Source organism: Boleophthalmus pectinirostris, unplaced genomic scaffold, assembly GCF_026225935.1.
Source record: "Boleophthalmus pectinirostris isolate CB_2022bp ecotype Guang Dong unplaced genomic scaffold, ASM2622593v1 HiC_scaffold_23, whole genome shotgun sequence".
Classification (NCBI taxonomy): domain Eukaryota; kingdom Metazoa; phylum Chordata; class Actinopteri; order Gobiiformes; family Gobiidae; genus Boleophthalmus; species Boleophthalmus pectinirostris.
This window is the reverse complement of record NW_026571207.1, coordinates 11144897-11158459: the sequence shown is the minus strand read 5'-3', so window position 1 is coordinate 11158459 and position 13563 is coordinate 11144897. Positions and strand designations below refer to the sequence as shown.

Below are 13563 nucleotides of genomic sequence, written 5' to 3'. Positions count from 1 at the left end.
TTCTCAGTTTCTAGCAACAGCAAAAATGAGCAGCTCTCTGACATTTTTTTTTTGTAAAGGTCGCTCACCGGAGGAAAAAGGTTGGACACCCTTGATCTCGTATGTGCAAAAAAGTGAAATTAAACTGTGTTAGTCACATCGCCCAGCCTATTGCCAGTATCATTTATACACTGGAAAACATCTCAAAACCGTGCTTAGAAAATAAATAAATGTTTTAACCTTAACATCATGATAAGTTTCGTAAATGAGAAATCAAAGAGATCACCACCACACTCCTCAAGCAGATGGCCGTAAGTCCGAGATCACGGGGTTAGCAACAGTGAAACCTCTACACCAACCAGCTTCAACTAAACAACCACACACACATTAAGAACTTAAACACAAGCTATTAAACAAGCTCGTTCCAATGCACATCAACAAGGGCCACGGAAAGGTCAACACGGAACTATACAACTTGTTACAGGCCAAGCAGGAGGCCAGAGTGGTACAGAGAGGCACAACAGCAGGTGACGGCATTAGGGGCCGATGGGCGAGTGGGCGCAGTTTAAGAGGATTACAGTCGGGTTCAGGGCCCAACCAACCACAGTCACAAGACCGGCCGTGTGTGCAACATGGAGCTAAGTAATACTGCTTTCCTCGCTAGTTACCTCAGGCAGGGAAAGCTGGCTGGAAGAGTTGGAAAGAAGGAATACAAAAAAAGTTATAGGATTTGATCTGAGTGACAGTTTGAATGAAATGTGACAGTTTTGTTAAGATTTGATTCAACTGGAAAGTACATTTAGGGATGCCAAGACACTAAAATTTCAAGCTTGATTTGGAAACTAAGGAATAGGGGTGTGCAAAAATATCAAAATATCAATATATCGTATCGTTTAATGTGTTGATACAGTATCGATATCATGGGCTGCTCAATAGATATATCGCCAAGAGTATTTTTGGGTATATTTGACTAAATTATTTTGTTACAGTGCTACAGTTTTGTTGCTTGTTTAGAGGGAGGAAACTTGTTCATGCAACACATTTGACACTTGGACTGTTTTTGATGATTAAAATGGGTGTTTCTCATATGAACTTTGCACAAAAAGTGGTTTAACAAAGACTTTTAGCATCACAGCCATGATTTAGCCTTTATTTTTTTACTGAACCATATCAAATCGATTTGAAATATATCGTATTGAATCGAAAGAGCACTGTATCAAGATATGTATTGTACCGTGGCCTATGCATCGAGGTATGTATCTGCAAATTCTTAATGCTACCCAGCCCTGCTAAAGAATAGACTACTCAATACTCAATGCTCAACATTAAATCATAGTAGTTCCTTTTATATTACCATGAAGTCTTATATTTTTGTAATCCTTCAGTGGTCCAGGTGGGTTCCATAGTGGTCCATGGGCGTATACTAGTCTATGTGCTCTTATATTTGTTCTGATACAGCTCAAGATCATTCTAAAGATATTCAGGAAAAGTTCATTTCTGTCCTGTGAATGTGACTTATTTTAGTATAGATACTAGCTCAAATGAGTATGTAGTTTTGATTAGTTTTAGTATCAATTAGTATCAAATTTTCAATACTTTTGAGATAATAATACTGGCATCAGATTTCAGTGAAAAAAAGAAATTCAGCAGTCACCCTAACTGGAGCTATAAAATGATGTAATAAGACATATTTACTGGTTGAGGTTGCCCCAGTTTAGCCCATGTTTATACAAAGCTGTTCTGTAGCTAAGGATAAGTTGCACAACACATTTGGATCTGTTTTTTCATCCATTACTTTGCTAAGTTTTAAGAAAATGCTCTTTTCTGTTCCTGTTCTGGTATCTGCCGAAATCAGGTATTGGTGAATCTATGAGTATCATTATTGAACTGAAAAAAAAAAGAAAAGGATTAGTATTGCCTGGTATTTGATTGGTATTTTTAATTCAACAAGAGACTTTGATAATTGGAATTTGGACTGGATTTGCAGGTTTGAATGCTGAACGGATTTTAACTCTTTAAGGGGAAAGTAGTTTTTTTATTAGCTCCTGTAAGAATAGTTTCACTCTTTTCTGTTATATTTATATTTGCAAAAAAATATCCACGTATGATTCATCCAGTAAAATACATCACCACTTTCCAAAATCTAAAAACACTTCTTGAGTATTCCTGGCGCCGCTGTGTGTGGTGTACGTCAGAAAACATCGATGAAAACTGAGCAGGAGAGGAGACATGTTCTGGACCTCCTGCAATGTGTCCTCCTCCAGTCTGTCCACCCCCCGCGGTGCAGTCACAGTGTCCCATTAGGGTCTTAAAGAGACCGCTGTCAAAACGTTTACCACGCCTCAACAAAAAGAAAATGCTCCACTATGTTACGCTAATTCACAGCAGTCGGAAATAACACGATTTCAAAATTCAGTTCAAAATCTTATCACACGCTTTTCAGGGAGCAACCGTTGACTTGATTGAGATGTGTTTTAGAACCTAAACATTTTCCTTGCTAACGGTTAAAACTTAGTCAAAATGATCTATTCACTGTTGTCTCAGCTGTTGATGACTTAATTTGAATTCACTGACTACACTTTTTTCTCCTTTTATAATATGCGTACACTTTAAGATGGAAGTGTGCGATGATATGAGGCTTTCGGTAATTTCCCGATGTTTCAAATAGCTTTATCCCTTTAAATCGGTATCAAAGAATTTCTGTGAAGTCTGAGGATAAAATTTCAACAGCTAAAAATGTTCTGTTATTTACAACCGCCACATAGCAACCACATGACACACTTTTAGGTCCCATACTCACATCGTATCAATTGACAGTTATTTAAAATTACGATAAACTAACATGGTATTGCGATATAAATGTCCCTACTCATTCTGCAAACCACACAGCACATGCTACTAGGGATGTAACAATATACAAATCTCACGGTATGATATTTATTGCGATATTTTGTGCAAATTTTTCCTCATAAAACACCTTGAGAAGACTTAATTCAAAGAACTAAGATTTAAACGTGCTTAGAACTGCTATTTCTTCATGTAGTTTGCACCAAAACGGAGCAAAGGATCATGGTCGATGTAGTTCCCTATGTCTTTTCTATTGCTGCACCATACCAATGAATTTAAGCAAAGAAACTTGTGATTCGATATCTTGTGATGGCCCACGATATTATTGAGAGACTTTTGACGTTACAATATCACTATATTTTGGTTATTGTTACATCCCTACATGCTACTGAACCAAATTTTGTATTGACAAAAAATCTCACAGCTTCACAACACGCTTCTTTTAAAATCTAAATCAGATAAAATACAATGAAATAAAAATATCTGCAAACCACCGCTTAAGTTCACAAACATCATCGTAAAAAAAAAAAAAAAAAAACATGCACATTTTCGAGCATAATATCCCAAAACAATGCAGCAATTTCACTTGATTCCACACAAAACAGGCAAATTAGGATTTCAAAATCATAATCAGATTCACTCATTAATTAATCCCAAAATCACTCGTATTGTTTTGATCATTGATTCCACACAACAACGCTGATTAGGATTCATTCAAAAAAAAAAATCACAATTCACTTGTTAGTTCATCTCCAAAAATCACTTGTATTATTTTTGATCACTGATTTCACACAGGGAGTTGGTGAGTCCAGGCAGGCGGGCAGGTAGGCAGGTAGGCGGACGGGCGGGTTAGGGTCCAGGTAGGGCATCCGGAGCACTTGAGAGGCGGGAGTTGGGGGTCGGGGGTCGGGGGCTTCCTTACCTGGTATATGTCAGACAGGCTGCTGCTCCCGGAGTCACTGGTGATACTACATCCTGAGTGGCTGGAGGAGACGTGGGGGCCCTGAGCGTGTAGGGCGTCGGCCAGGTGCAGTCTGCTGAAGTCTGCTGGGAGCTGCACGTACACACAACATACCAGGGGTCAGTGGCGGTGGTCGGCAACGCAATTAACGATAGGCGATAATCGACGGTAACGAGCAAGACACGGTAACGCAACAGTTGTACGGTTATATACTTGAACTGCTTTTCATTTGGATAGTACGCTTTGTGGGTTGGATTGCGATATTGTTTTGTACGCAACATAAAATTTATCACGAGTGCACGACACGTAAAAGCGAAGTTTAAAGCATTATCTATGTTGCCACTATTATCACATTACAAAGTTCTGAAATGCCTTGGATTCTTGTATTAGTTGATCACTTAATATTTCAGTGTGAACGCTTCTGGAGTTGTTTACAATGAGTACTCTGAACGAAATCATACCATTTTGAAACCTAAATTACAAATCTAATCACAACCAATCACAACAACAGGTTCAAAGTTGTGTACATGTGTCAAATGGATGGTACAAGAACAGGTTATTGGTAATGTTTGCATTTCGGTTTCTGAATATCGTTTTATATGCTACACAAACACCAACCTGATATATGAATACATGATGAGTAAAAGCGGTATTATCATTGTGCCTAAAGGAAAACTGGCAGAGCCTGAAGACCTTACAATGACACTGAGCCAAAGGTTATCAGCGGGAGGACTGGTCTGTTGGTCTCATGTGGGTCTCATGTGTACACAAAATCAATCAACTAAGACACAGTCAGAACATGCAAACACGACCATGAACTGAAATTGAATCTGAAAACTTGTTGATGCACGGGATCATTAAGGAATATTTATGAAAACTAATTGTTCATGAAAAATGTATTCAAAAACTGTGTCCTATTTCTGAACTGAAAATATCTCATACCTTTTAATGTTTTTCGTAGTGTTGTCAATAATGATTCGATACTGCAATCTTTCTTTAGACTGTAGAATGTAATTTTGTACATTAAATACTAGTACTTTCTTTTATATTACCATGTAGTCTTATATCTTTCGCAGTCGTTCAGTGCTATGTGGTCTTATACTTGTTAAGATACTGCTCAAAAGAATCTAAATCTATTCAGGAAAGCTTCATTTCTGTCCTGTTAATGTGACTTTTTTACCTAGTATCTAGCTTCAGTACTAGTTTTAGTATTGATAAGTAGCTGATTTTCTTTCTTGTACAAAAATGACTAGGTCATATGTGTTACTCCTATAGTTTATATTTTCTAGTCTGTTACAGCAGCATGAATAAATCTGTCTCTTTACTTCACTAAACCGAAACACATTATCAAAAGACCACTTGTATAATCGCCTAAACTGCTTTGTATAAATCTAATACCATTTAATTTAGCTATCTCTGCTTAACTGGGCTTTTTATGCACTATATAAACAACACAGAGGAGAATTCCCTCATTAGCGGGAACTCTCTGAACCATAGGCAGCAGTGGGAAAGCCCTTAGATGGAGAAGCACCAAGCACTGCTGTAATTAACCATACAATAAATGAGGCAACTCACTTTTTAATGCAAAAAGAGGGCATATTCAAATGACTGTCCTGCTACTACGGAATATATTAAAGCTGATGTGTGTGATGAAACTGTTATGGCTAGAATGTCCCACAGTATGACATTAGACTAATCCATCACAATGGAGAATAAGCAAATGTTGTAACCAGTAGGGGTGTGCAAAAATATTGAAATATCAATCAGCCTATCCCCAGGTTTGACTACCCCAAATTTAAGACTTTTAAGACCTTTTTAACACCACTTAAATGAAAATTAAGACCAACATCGCACCCATTATGCGGGCTAAAAACACCAGATCCAATTCTAATAATGGCCATTACTCACTGCTTTAAATAACAAAACTTTTATTATAATATCTCATTTAGAACTCATTTATAGTAGTATGCATTGCTTATAAAATCGCCAAAAAATAATTTATAACATTCTAACAAGACAAACTAAGTATTGTTTGCGCAAACGTTCATTCATGATTTCACGTTGTTTTTGTTTTTTCCTCCATTTAACATTGCACTGCAGCCCAGCTGAGTAAACAAAAAAATAGGCTAATGAAATTTAAGACCTTTGTGAAAAACATAAATTATGTGGTCCAAGTCTTAAGACTTTTTAAGGCCTTAATTTAGGAACATGAAATTTAAGACTTTTTTAAGACTTTTAAGACCCCGTAGCTACCCTGATCGTTTAATGTGATAATACAGTATCGATATTGTGGGCTGCTTTATCGATAAATCGCTAAGTGTATTTTTTTAATATATTTTACGCAATTATTTTGTTGCTTGTTTGGAGTGAGGTAACTTGTTTATGCAACACATTTGCTATTTTCACAGTTATGATGATTAAAATATTCATATTAACTTTGCGCAAGACCTGGTTTAACAAAGACTTTTAGTATTACAGCCATGATTTAGCCTTTATATTTTACTGAACCGTATCGAATCGATTTGAAATATATCGAACCGAAAGTGCACTGTATCGAGATATGTATCGTATCGTGACTTGTGTATCGAGGTATGTATCGTATCGGCAACTTCTTAATGATACCCAGCCCTATTAACCAAACTAAAACTAAATTTACAAGATCTATGAAGAGGCAACCCTGCTCATAGTAAAAATACGTCTTTTTGGGTATTTGAGCAACAAAAAAAAAGCCGTGTAACTGAATTAATGTTGTCACAATACTCAGGCATAGACACGATACTGCGTACTGATTCAGATGCCACAATTTAAAAAAAAAACTCATTTTTTAGTCTACAGAATGTCATTAAATCATAGTATTTTCTTTTATATTACCATTTGGTCTTAAATCTGGGTAATTCGTTAGTCCAGGTAGGTTTCATTGGTGTATTCTAGTCTATGTGCTCTTACACTTGTTCTTATACAGATCAAGATCATTCTAAAGTGATTATAGTATCAGATTTTTAAGATAATTTTATGCAAAGAAAGACATTTCAGTTGTGTACCATAATAATAATAATAATACCAACACTATAGGATACCTTGGATGCTACCAGCTAAGTATGTATTTAATCAAAGGCCAAAAACCGGTTCACTGAGTCTATAGATGTGAATATTTAATGCTTGAATGTTTTATTTACTAATATATATTTGATACTCAGCGGGGGGGAGTGCTCCGCTTCAGCTCATGGCACCACATCAATATCACATTTTTACACCCGAAACTCATATGTGGCAGCTTGAACAAGGCGTCTTCATTCATATTAGATTAGCAATATGCGGGAGCGTCTTTGGAGTGGGATTACACATGGTTATATGGAGTCGTTTCATCTTAAAAGGAATATGATGGCAGGAATACATAATGGGACTTGTGATTTTTTTCTCTCTAGTAGAAAAAAGAATATATTGACACTGTTTGTTTGTTTGTTTTTTTAGATATGTCAAAAAGCTGTTTTAATCACATAGGCAGATATACATCATTGTGTACCTTTTCTGGTGAAAGGTCTACCCACTTGTCTTTCAAAGGAGATGTTATTTCTTTGCCTAGAATGTTCCACAGTATGGCATTTTAAGATTGTCAGATAAATATATTTGTTTTTATCATATTTTACATAGGGAGTGTGGTATAAAAAGTAAATATATTTTCACTTAGTATGTAGTTTGGAGAGGTGAATTACTACTACTACTACTACTACTACTACTACTACTACTACTACTACTACTACTACTACTACTACTACTACTACTACTACTACTGCTTCTTCTACTACTGCTTCTACTACTACTGCTTCTACTACTACTGCTGCTTCTACTGCTTCTACTGCTTCTACTACTACTACTACTGCTTCTACTACTACTACTGCTTCTACTACTACTACTGCTTCTACTACTACTACTACTTCTACTACTACTTCTACTACTTCTACTACTTCTACTACTTCTACTACTTCTACTACTTCTACTACTACTTCTACTACTTCTACTACTTCTACTACTTCTACTACTGCTGCTTCTACTGCTTCTACTACTACTACTACTACTGCTGCTTCTACTGCTTCTACTACTACTACTACTACTACTGCTGCTTCTACTGCTTCTACTACTACTACTACTACTACTACTACTACTACTACTACTACTACTACTACTACTACTACTACTACTACTACTACTACTACTACTACTACTACTTCTACTACTACTTCTACTACTACTTCTACTACTACTACTACTACTTCTACTACTACTTCTACTTCTACTACTACTACTACTACTACTGCCACCACCACCACCACAACAACTACAACAACTCCTACTACCACTTCAACTAAATACTATGCAAAAATATCAAGGAGCTACATTTACTGGTCCAAAGGGGATATTATCAAATAGATATTTTGTTTTCCGAAATGGGTTACTCATCCTTCACAACTATCTCCCAATGAAAAACAAGACTCCATTTAAGTTGTCTTTTGTGATTCCTACATTCAATAAAGAACTGTCACTACTGAAGCCTGAGCGCTCATCATGACTGTAAATAATCTCAACAACAGGTTTGGAAAATTGTCTTTGAGGAACGTCGGAGTCGCACACGGATGACAAATGGGGAAGATTGGCTTGAATTTTATCTTGGGAGCTTCATTTGCAAGTAAATGGATTTAAGCTGTCATCTGCTTGGGGCACACACTCCAGGAACACATCCACCACAGCCTCGGAAGCACTCGTCAACATTACGGCTTAATTAAAAGAGAGGGAAGGAGGAGGAAAACGGAAGGCGGACCAAAATTCACAACGGAGTGGAGTTAGATCGGTTTTGGTTAAGAATAGCTGGGACTTTTTTGTGTGAAATTGACATTAATTGAAGCAGTTCTTAAGACATCCAGCAACTGATGTCTCAAGATATTATCACGAAACTGAAGTAAAAGAACTGGACTTACTAAACTCTTGCAGTCAACGTTTCGCTACTAACCAAATAGCTTCTTCTGAGCTGCAAAAGTTCAGTAAGTGCAGATGTTTTGATCCAATTTCGTGATAAAGTTATGCAAGAATAACAAGGTGAGATATATATTATGCATATTGTGATCAAATTTGCAATGTGTTTTGAAGTCAGGATTAAGTTCAGAGTAGGGATGTCAAGATTATTTGGTTCGTGGACATTTTATAAGTAAAATTAAAGGTTGACCTACGTAACTTTTTTGATGGAAGGTCCAACACACACCTGTTTTTCTCCATGGAGATGCTACTGGTTGTATCGGCAAGGAATACTATAAAAAACATACAATTTTACCAATAGCAGATTTGCTGTAGCTAATCTATAAGAATGATTTTTAAGAGAACTCTGCAATGAGTGGAGTTTGCAATAATGGGAACTGTGCAATAAATGAAGTGTGCAATATTTTACCGTTTGGCCTCGTGACCTAAGCCCTTTGGGAAAACGGATGGAAATTATGCTACAATCCGGTGTGTTTACATTCATGTTGTCCCATGTTTGTCCATTAGCACGCTCTGTCCCAATCAAATAATTAAATAAGTTAGTCTGATGGTGTCATCTGCTTGTCTCTATGGAGAGTTTAAGAGTTTAATGCCATACTGTGGTAGCTTGATTCATCAGCCGGTTTCACTTCGTGGAAACCGTCTGACGTCGCAGCATTAGGATTTGTTCGCTCGACGGTAGGTGGGTACTTTTTTATTTAACCAATTGCTGCTATTTGGTCATGATGTACAAAATAAAGTTAATACTGTGGAGCATTCACCATGGAATCAGGTGAAATTAGGAGCCAGAAGCTCCACCAGAAAAGTTGCATTGTGCAGCTTTAAAGTTTTAAATCAATTCTACACTCCAAAAAAGTGAAAGTTAGGCGACTTATTATCTGTTCTCTCATAAATTCCACTTTGTCGTTCAGAAAATGTAATGTATATACTTATGGATTGGTAATGTATTAGACAATTTGTATATAAGGAAATTAAGGATATAACATTTTAGGCATTGGGTCAGTGATTGTAGTTTATTGCTAAAATTTTAATACAAATTTTAATTATGGTAACACTAAAATTTGATCTTATGAAATCCATAGTTCGTAGTGCACATTTTGAGCATTCACGAGTAACAACTTGAGAGAACACCGCGCTATTACAGCTATATCTACTATAAGATGCGATTTGAAAATATTTGAAGTGGTCTAAACTACACAGAAAGCCAGTAAGGTTTTTGGTCTCGCACTAAACCACATTTCCAGTTCCAATTGTTCTCCCTCTGAGAGCCTTAACAAACCGTTCTATATCCGTACACTTTCTTAGGGATAAAATCAGGAGGCTAGGTGTTGTGCCGCTGCATTCATTAACAAAGAAGGTGAGAAGTTCTTGGCGCCACTTTCCACTTTGACTGCGCTTGTTGGAAGTTAATTTAATTACGCGGAAATATCTGTTCAGTTTTGGTGCCGGCAGCAGAGGGAGGAGGCGGAGGACGAGAGGAGAGCCAGACACGAGAGGAGGAGAGGAGCGAAGGAGCAGGAGGAGGTGTGACGCGATTACACAGTGTCAAAAGATCGCCATCACATTTAATTATCTGGGTGGCTGCACAGAGCAAAATGGCCGACCGGAGGGGACTGGGTGACTCCCCTCGGGCTGATGTGGGCTATACCTATAGCGCTAAAAGCCTCCAAATCCTAATGACTGCTGGGTTATTACTACAGCCGCGGTCTATTGTGTTGAATGATGAATGTCTGTTTGCACCGGTGCGTCGCTGAATTGGTTTCTGATGATGGCGATGGTTACTGAGGCGAGGGTTAGTTCGGGTTTTAACGGGCGTCGAGTAGCGGTAATAATCCGTGTATCATTCGTTCATTTGTTTTTCAATATAAAACCAAAAATAAGACATTATATGTCTCCAAAACTAAAATGAAAAAAAGGTTAATGATTTTTTTTTTTTTTTCAGTTTTTGATTTTGTGTTTGAATGAATAATGGAAAGAAAGGATAACGGCCGTTTCCGTGACTTAAACTGAGATGCCGGACGTTTGCGCCGCATACAGACTGAATCAGGACTAAACCAGGTCCGAACAGACCGGAACCAGAACGGGACTGAGACCGGGACGAGACCAGAACTGAGACCGGAACTGAGACCGGGAACAGGACCGGGACTGAGACCAGAACTGAGACCGGAACTGGAAATGGTTTAGTCCTGGTTTAGTCCTGTTTTAATCCTGGTTCAGTCCGTATGTGGCGCAAAAGTCCGGCATCTCAGTTTAAGTCACGGAAACCATTATTCATTTAAACACAAAATCAAAAACTGAAAAAATTAACCGTTATCTGCTTTTTCATTTTGGTTTTGGAGACAAATAACGAAGAAAACCGTAATTTTTTCCTTTGCTTATATTTGGTTTTATATTGAAAAACGAATGAACGAATGACACACGGACTGGTAATATTAGTTATGTTTCCAGATACTAGTCAATGGTAAAACTACAAGCGAAACTAGAGTAATGAAGCATCGAAACGGAGAAAAAAAAAGTGTTTCTTGAATGGTTTTAGGTGATCTTATGCTAAAAACTACTACAAATATTACAAGGTTATGGAGAAATGCTCATCTTTTAGTAGTATTAGTTATGTTTTCAGATACTAAATCAATGGTAAAATTACAAGCAAAACTAGACAAATACGGAAAAAAGTACAAGTTCGGGCCTTTCTTCAGTGGTTTTAAAATGGTTTCATCAGATCTATCAGAACAATAATATCAGAAGTTCAGAACTGGTATAAGACCACATGATAATATTGAAGAAACTATTACTATTTTTGATTGGAAATTACACTCTATTGTCTGTGTTTGAGTGGTTTTGATTCCTACTGTGGTGTTAAAATGGTATTCAGTATCCAGGCTTTTCATTCAGAATTCACTTGAAATTTTAGTGTTGTGATAATACAAAGAAGGGTATTAGATCATCCAATTCACAAAAAGTCAAGTTCTCTATGTAACAGCCTGAGCAAACTGAGTGTTCTACTTGAAAACAGCTGTGATGATCCACATATCACGATACTATTGTGCCTTGAAAGCTTTTCTTCATTCAAAGGGCCCATATTACGCTATTTTCTGATCTGTTATAATGTCCTCATCAAAAACATGTCTTGAGTTGTGTTTTGTTTCATTCACACACACAAATCCTGCATATTTAGGCTGGGTTCTGTCCCACCTTGTGATGTCATGTGGTAATAGGGGACGTGCTCCACTGTATTTTTAAACTCTATACACTTTCACTAGAATCATTTGGATAATTTCAGCCCTAACTAAACTAACTAAACTAACTAAAGGTAAACGACAGGAGTGAAAACTAGTTAAAAGTACCACTACATGACATCACAAGCTGGAACAGAGCATTTTGAGCCTTGGAGATGTACACAAGCTTATAATAAAAGGTGTAAAAACATGTGTGAATGAAACAAAACGCAACATTGGGTATGTTTTTGAGGAGGTAACGTTATAACAGAAGAATCAATTTTGTGTAATAATAATAGAAATATAATAGAAATAATAAAAAATTCCAAATATAATAACTTCTCTGCATATTTTTGAGAAACAGTTACCCTCAGTAATAACTTACAATTCTGCTTCTGAAAATATTTTACAAAATCAACTAATCTAATTATACATTATTGACCCATTCACCAAAGTTTTCAGTTTTTAATCCATTTCTTATTGGCTGTATTTAATAACTTTAAATAGGTTTGTAGTGAAGTTAATACACTTTGTGCTTGAAATCAATACCCTTTTTAGCAGAATATGAACCATTATATATCAAATCAGCTCCATGATGTAATGCACTTGCCCCAATTGCCACCATAACCCTCTCATTTGGTGAACTGTGCACTAAGGTTAACCTAATTGAATATCCTCATTATTGGAAGTAGGGACTGGTCAATACCCTTCCAGCCATGCACTTGAGTAGCCCCACATGTCAATAATAATAACACAACTGGTCCAGCGGCGACCACCACCAGCAGCTCTGGAATCTAACCCCCAACCCCCCCCTTAGCTCCTCCCCGTTCAAAGAGGCGCAGATAAAAGCGCGGATGAAACAAGACTTAATCTGTTCTATGCACTCATTTAGGTCAGCCTTCTGTTGTGTCAATAAGCGAGGGTTTATTTGAAACGTAAGAGCATGTGCTGGTGACCTCGCGGGCTCGAGCGAGGCACGAGGCGCGAGGTCGTTCAACCTTTTCAACTTTGACTTCGCACTGTTAACACCAATTGATCTGGAAATGTAGTATTAGCATGCTATTAGATGAATTAACAAGCAAACTGTTCTGAATAGGAGGTAGAAGGTAGAATGTTGGTGATCCAAGATTGAGATGCTTTTTATTGCCATTTATTGTCTTTTTTTTTTTTTTTTTTGCATCACCAAAAATGTCCAAAGGAAATAAATGCATGTATCACTCATTCATTCGTTTTTCTAAATAAAACCAAAAGTAAGAAAGCGAAAAAACAATTATTTTCTTCTTTGTTTGTCTCCAAAACCAAACTTAAAAACAGATTCCGATTTTTTTTTTTCAATTTTGTGTTTAAATGAGTAATGGAAAAAACAGACAATGGCCAAATCTGTGTATCATTTGTTCATAGTTTTTTCAAAATAAAACCTAAAGTAAGAAAATGATGCACCTTTTTGCACTGATTAGTGATCGGCTGTAGGTGCTGGACTTTACGTAGTGAATACTGAGACTCATTCTGCTTTCTGATAATCTGATCATTTCT

The 13563-nt window shown here is 36.9% G+C and overlaps 1 protein-coding gene across 2 annotated transcripts in view; it reads right to left on the bottom strand.

Annotated features, from left to right (window-relative positions):
* The window catches only part of rapgef2b (Rap guanine nucleotide exchange factor 2b), a 259059-nt gene that overhangs the window by 51300 nt on the left and 194196 nt on the right, over positions 1–13563 (bottom strand). For both annotated transcript variants that reach the window (XM_055159097.1, XM_055159098.1), the window contains exon 7: positions 3749–3880. In XM_055159097.1, the coding sequence (XP_055015072.1) occupies positions 3749–3880 (132 nt within the window). The remainder of the gene's footprint in view (positions 1–3748; positions 3881–13563) is intronic.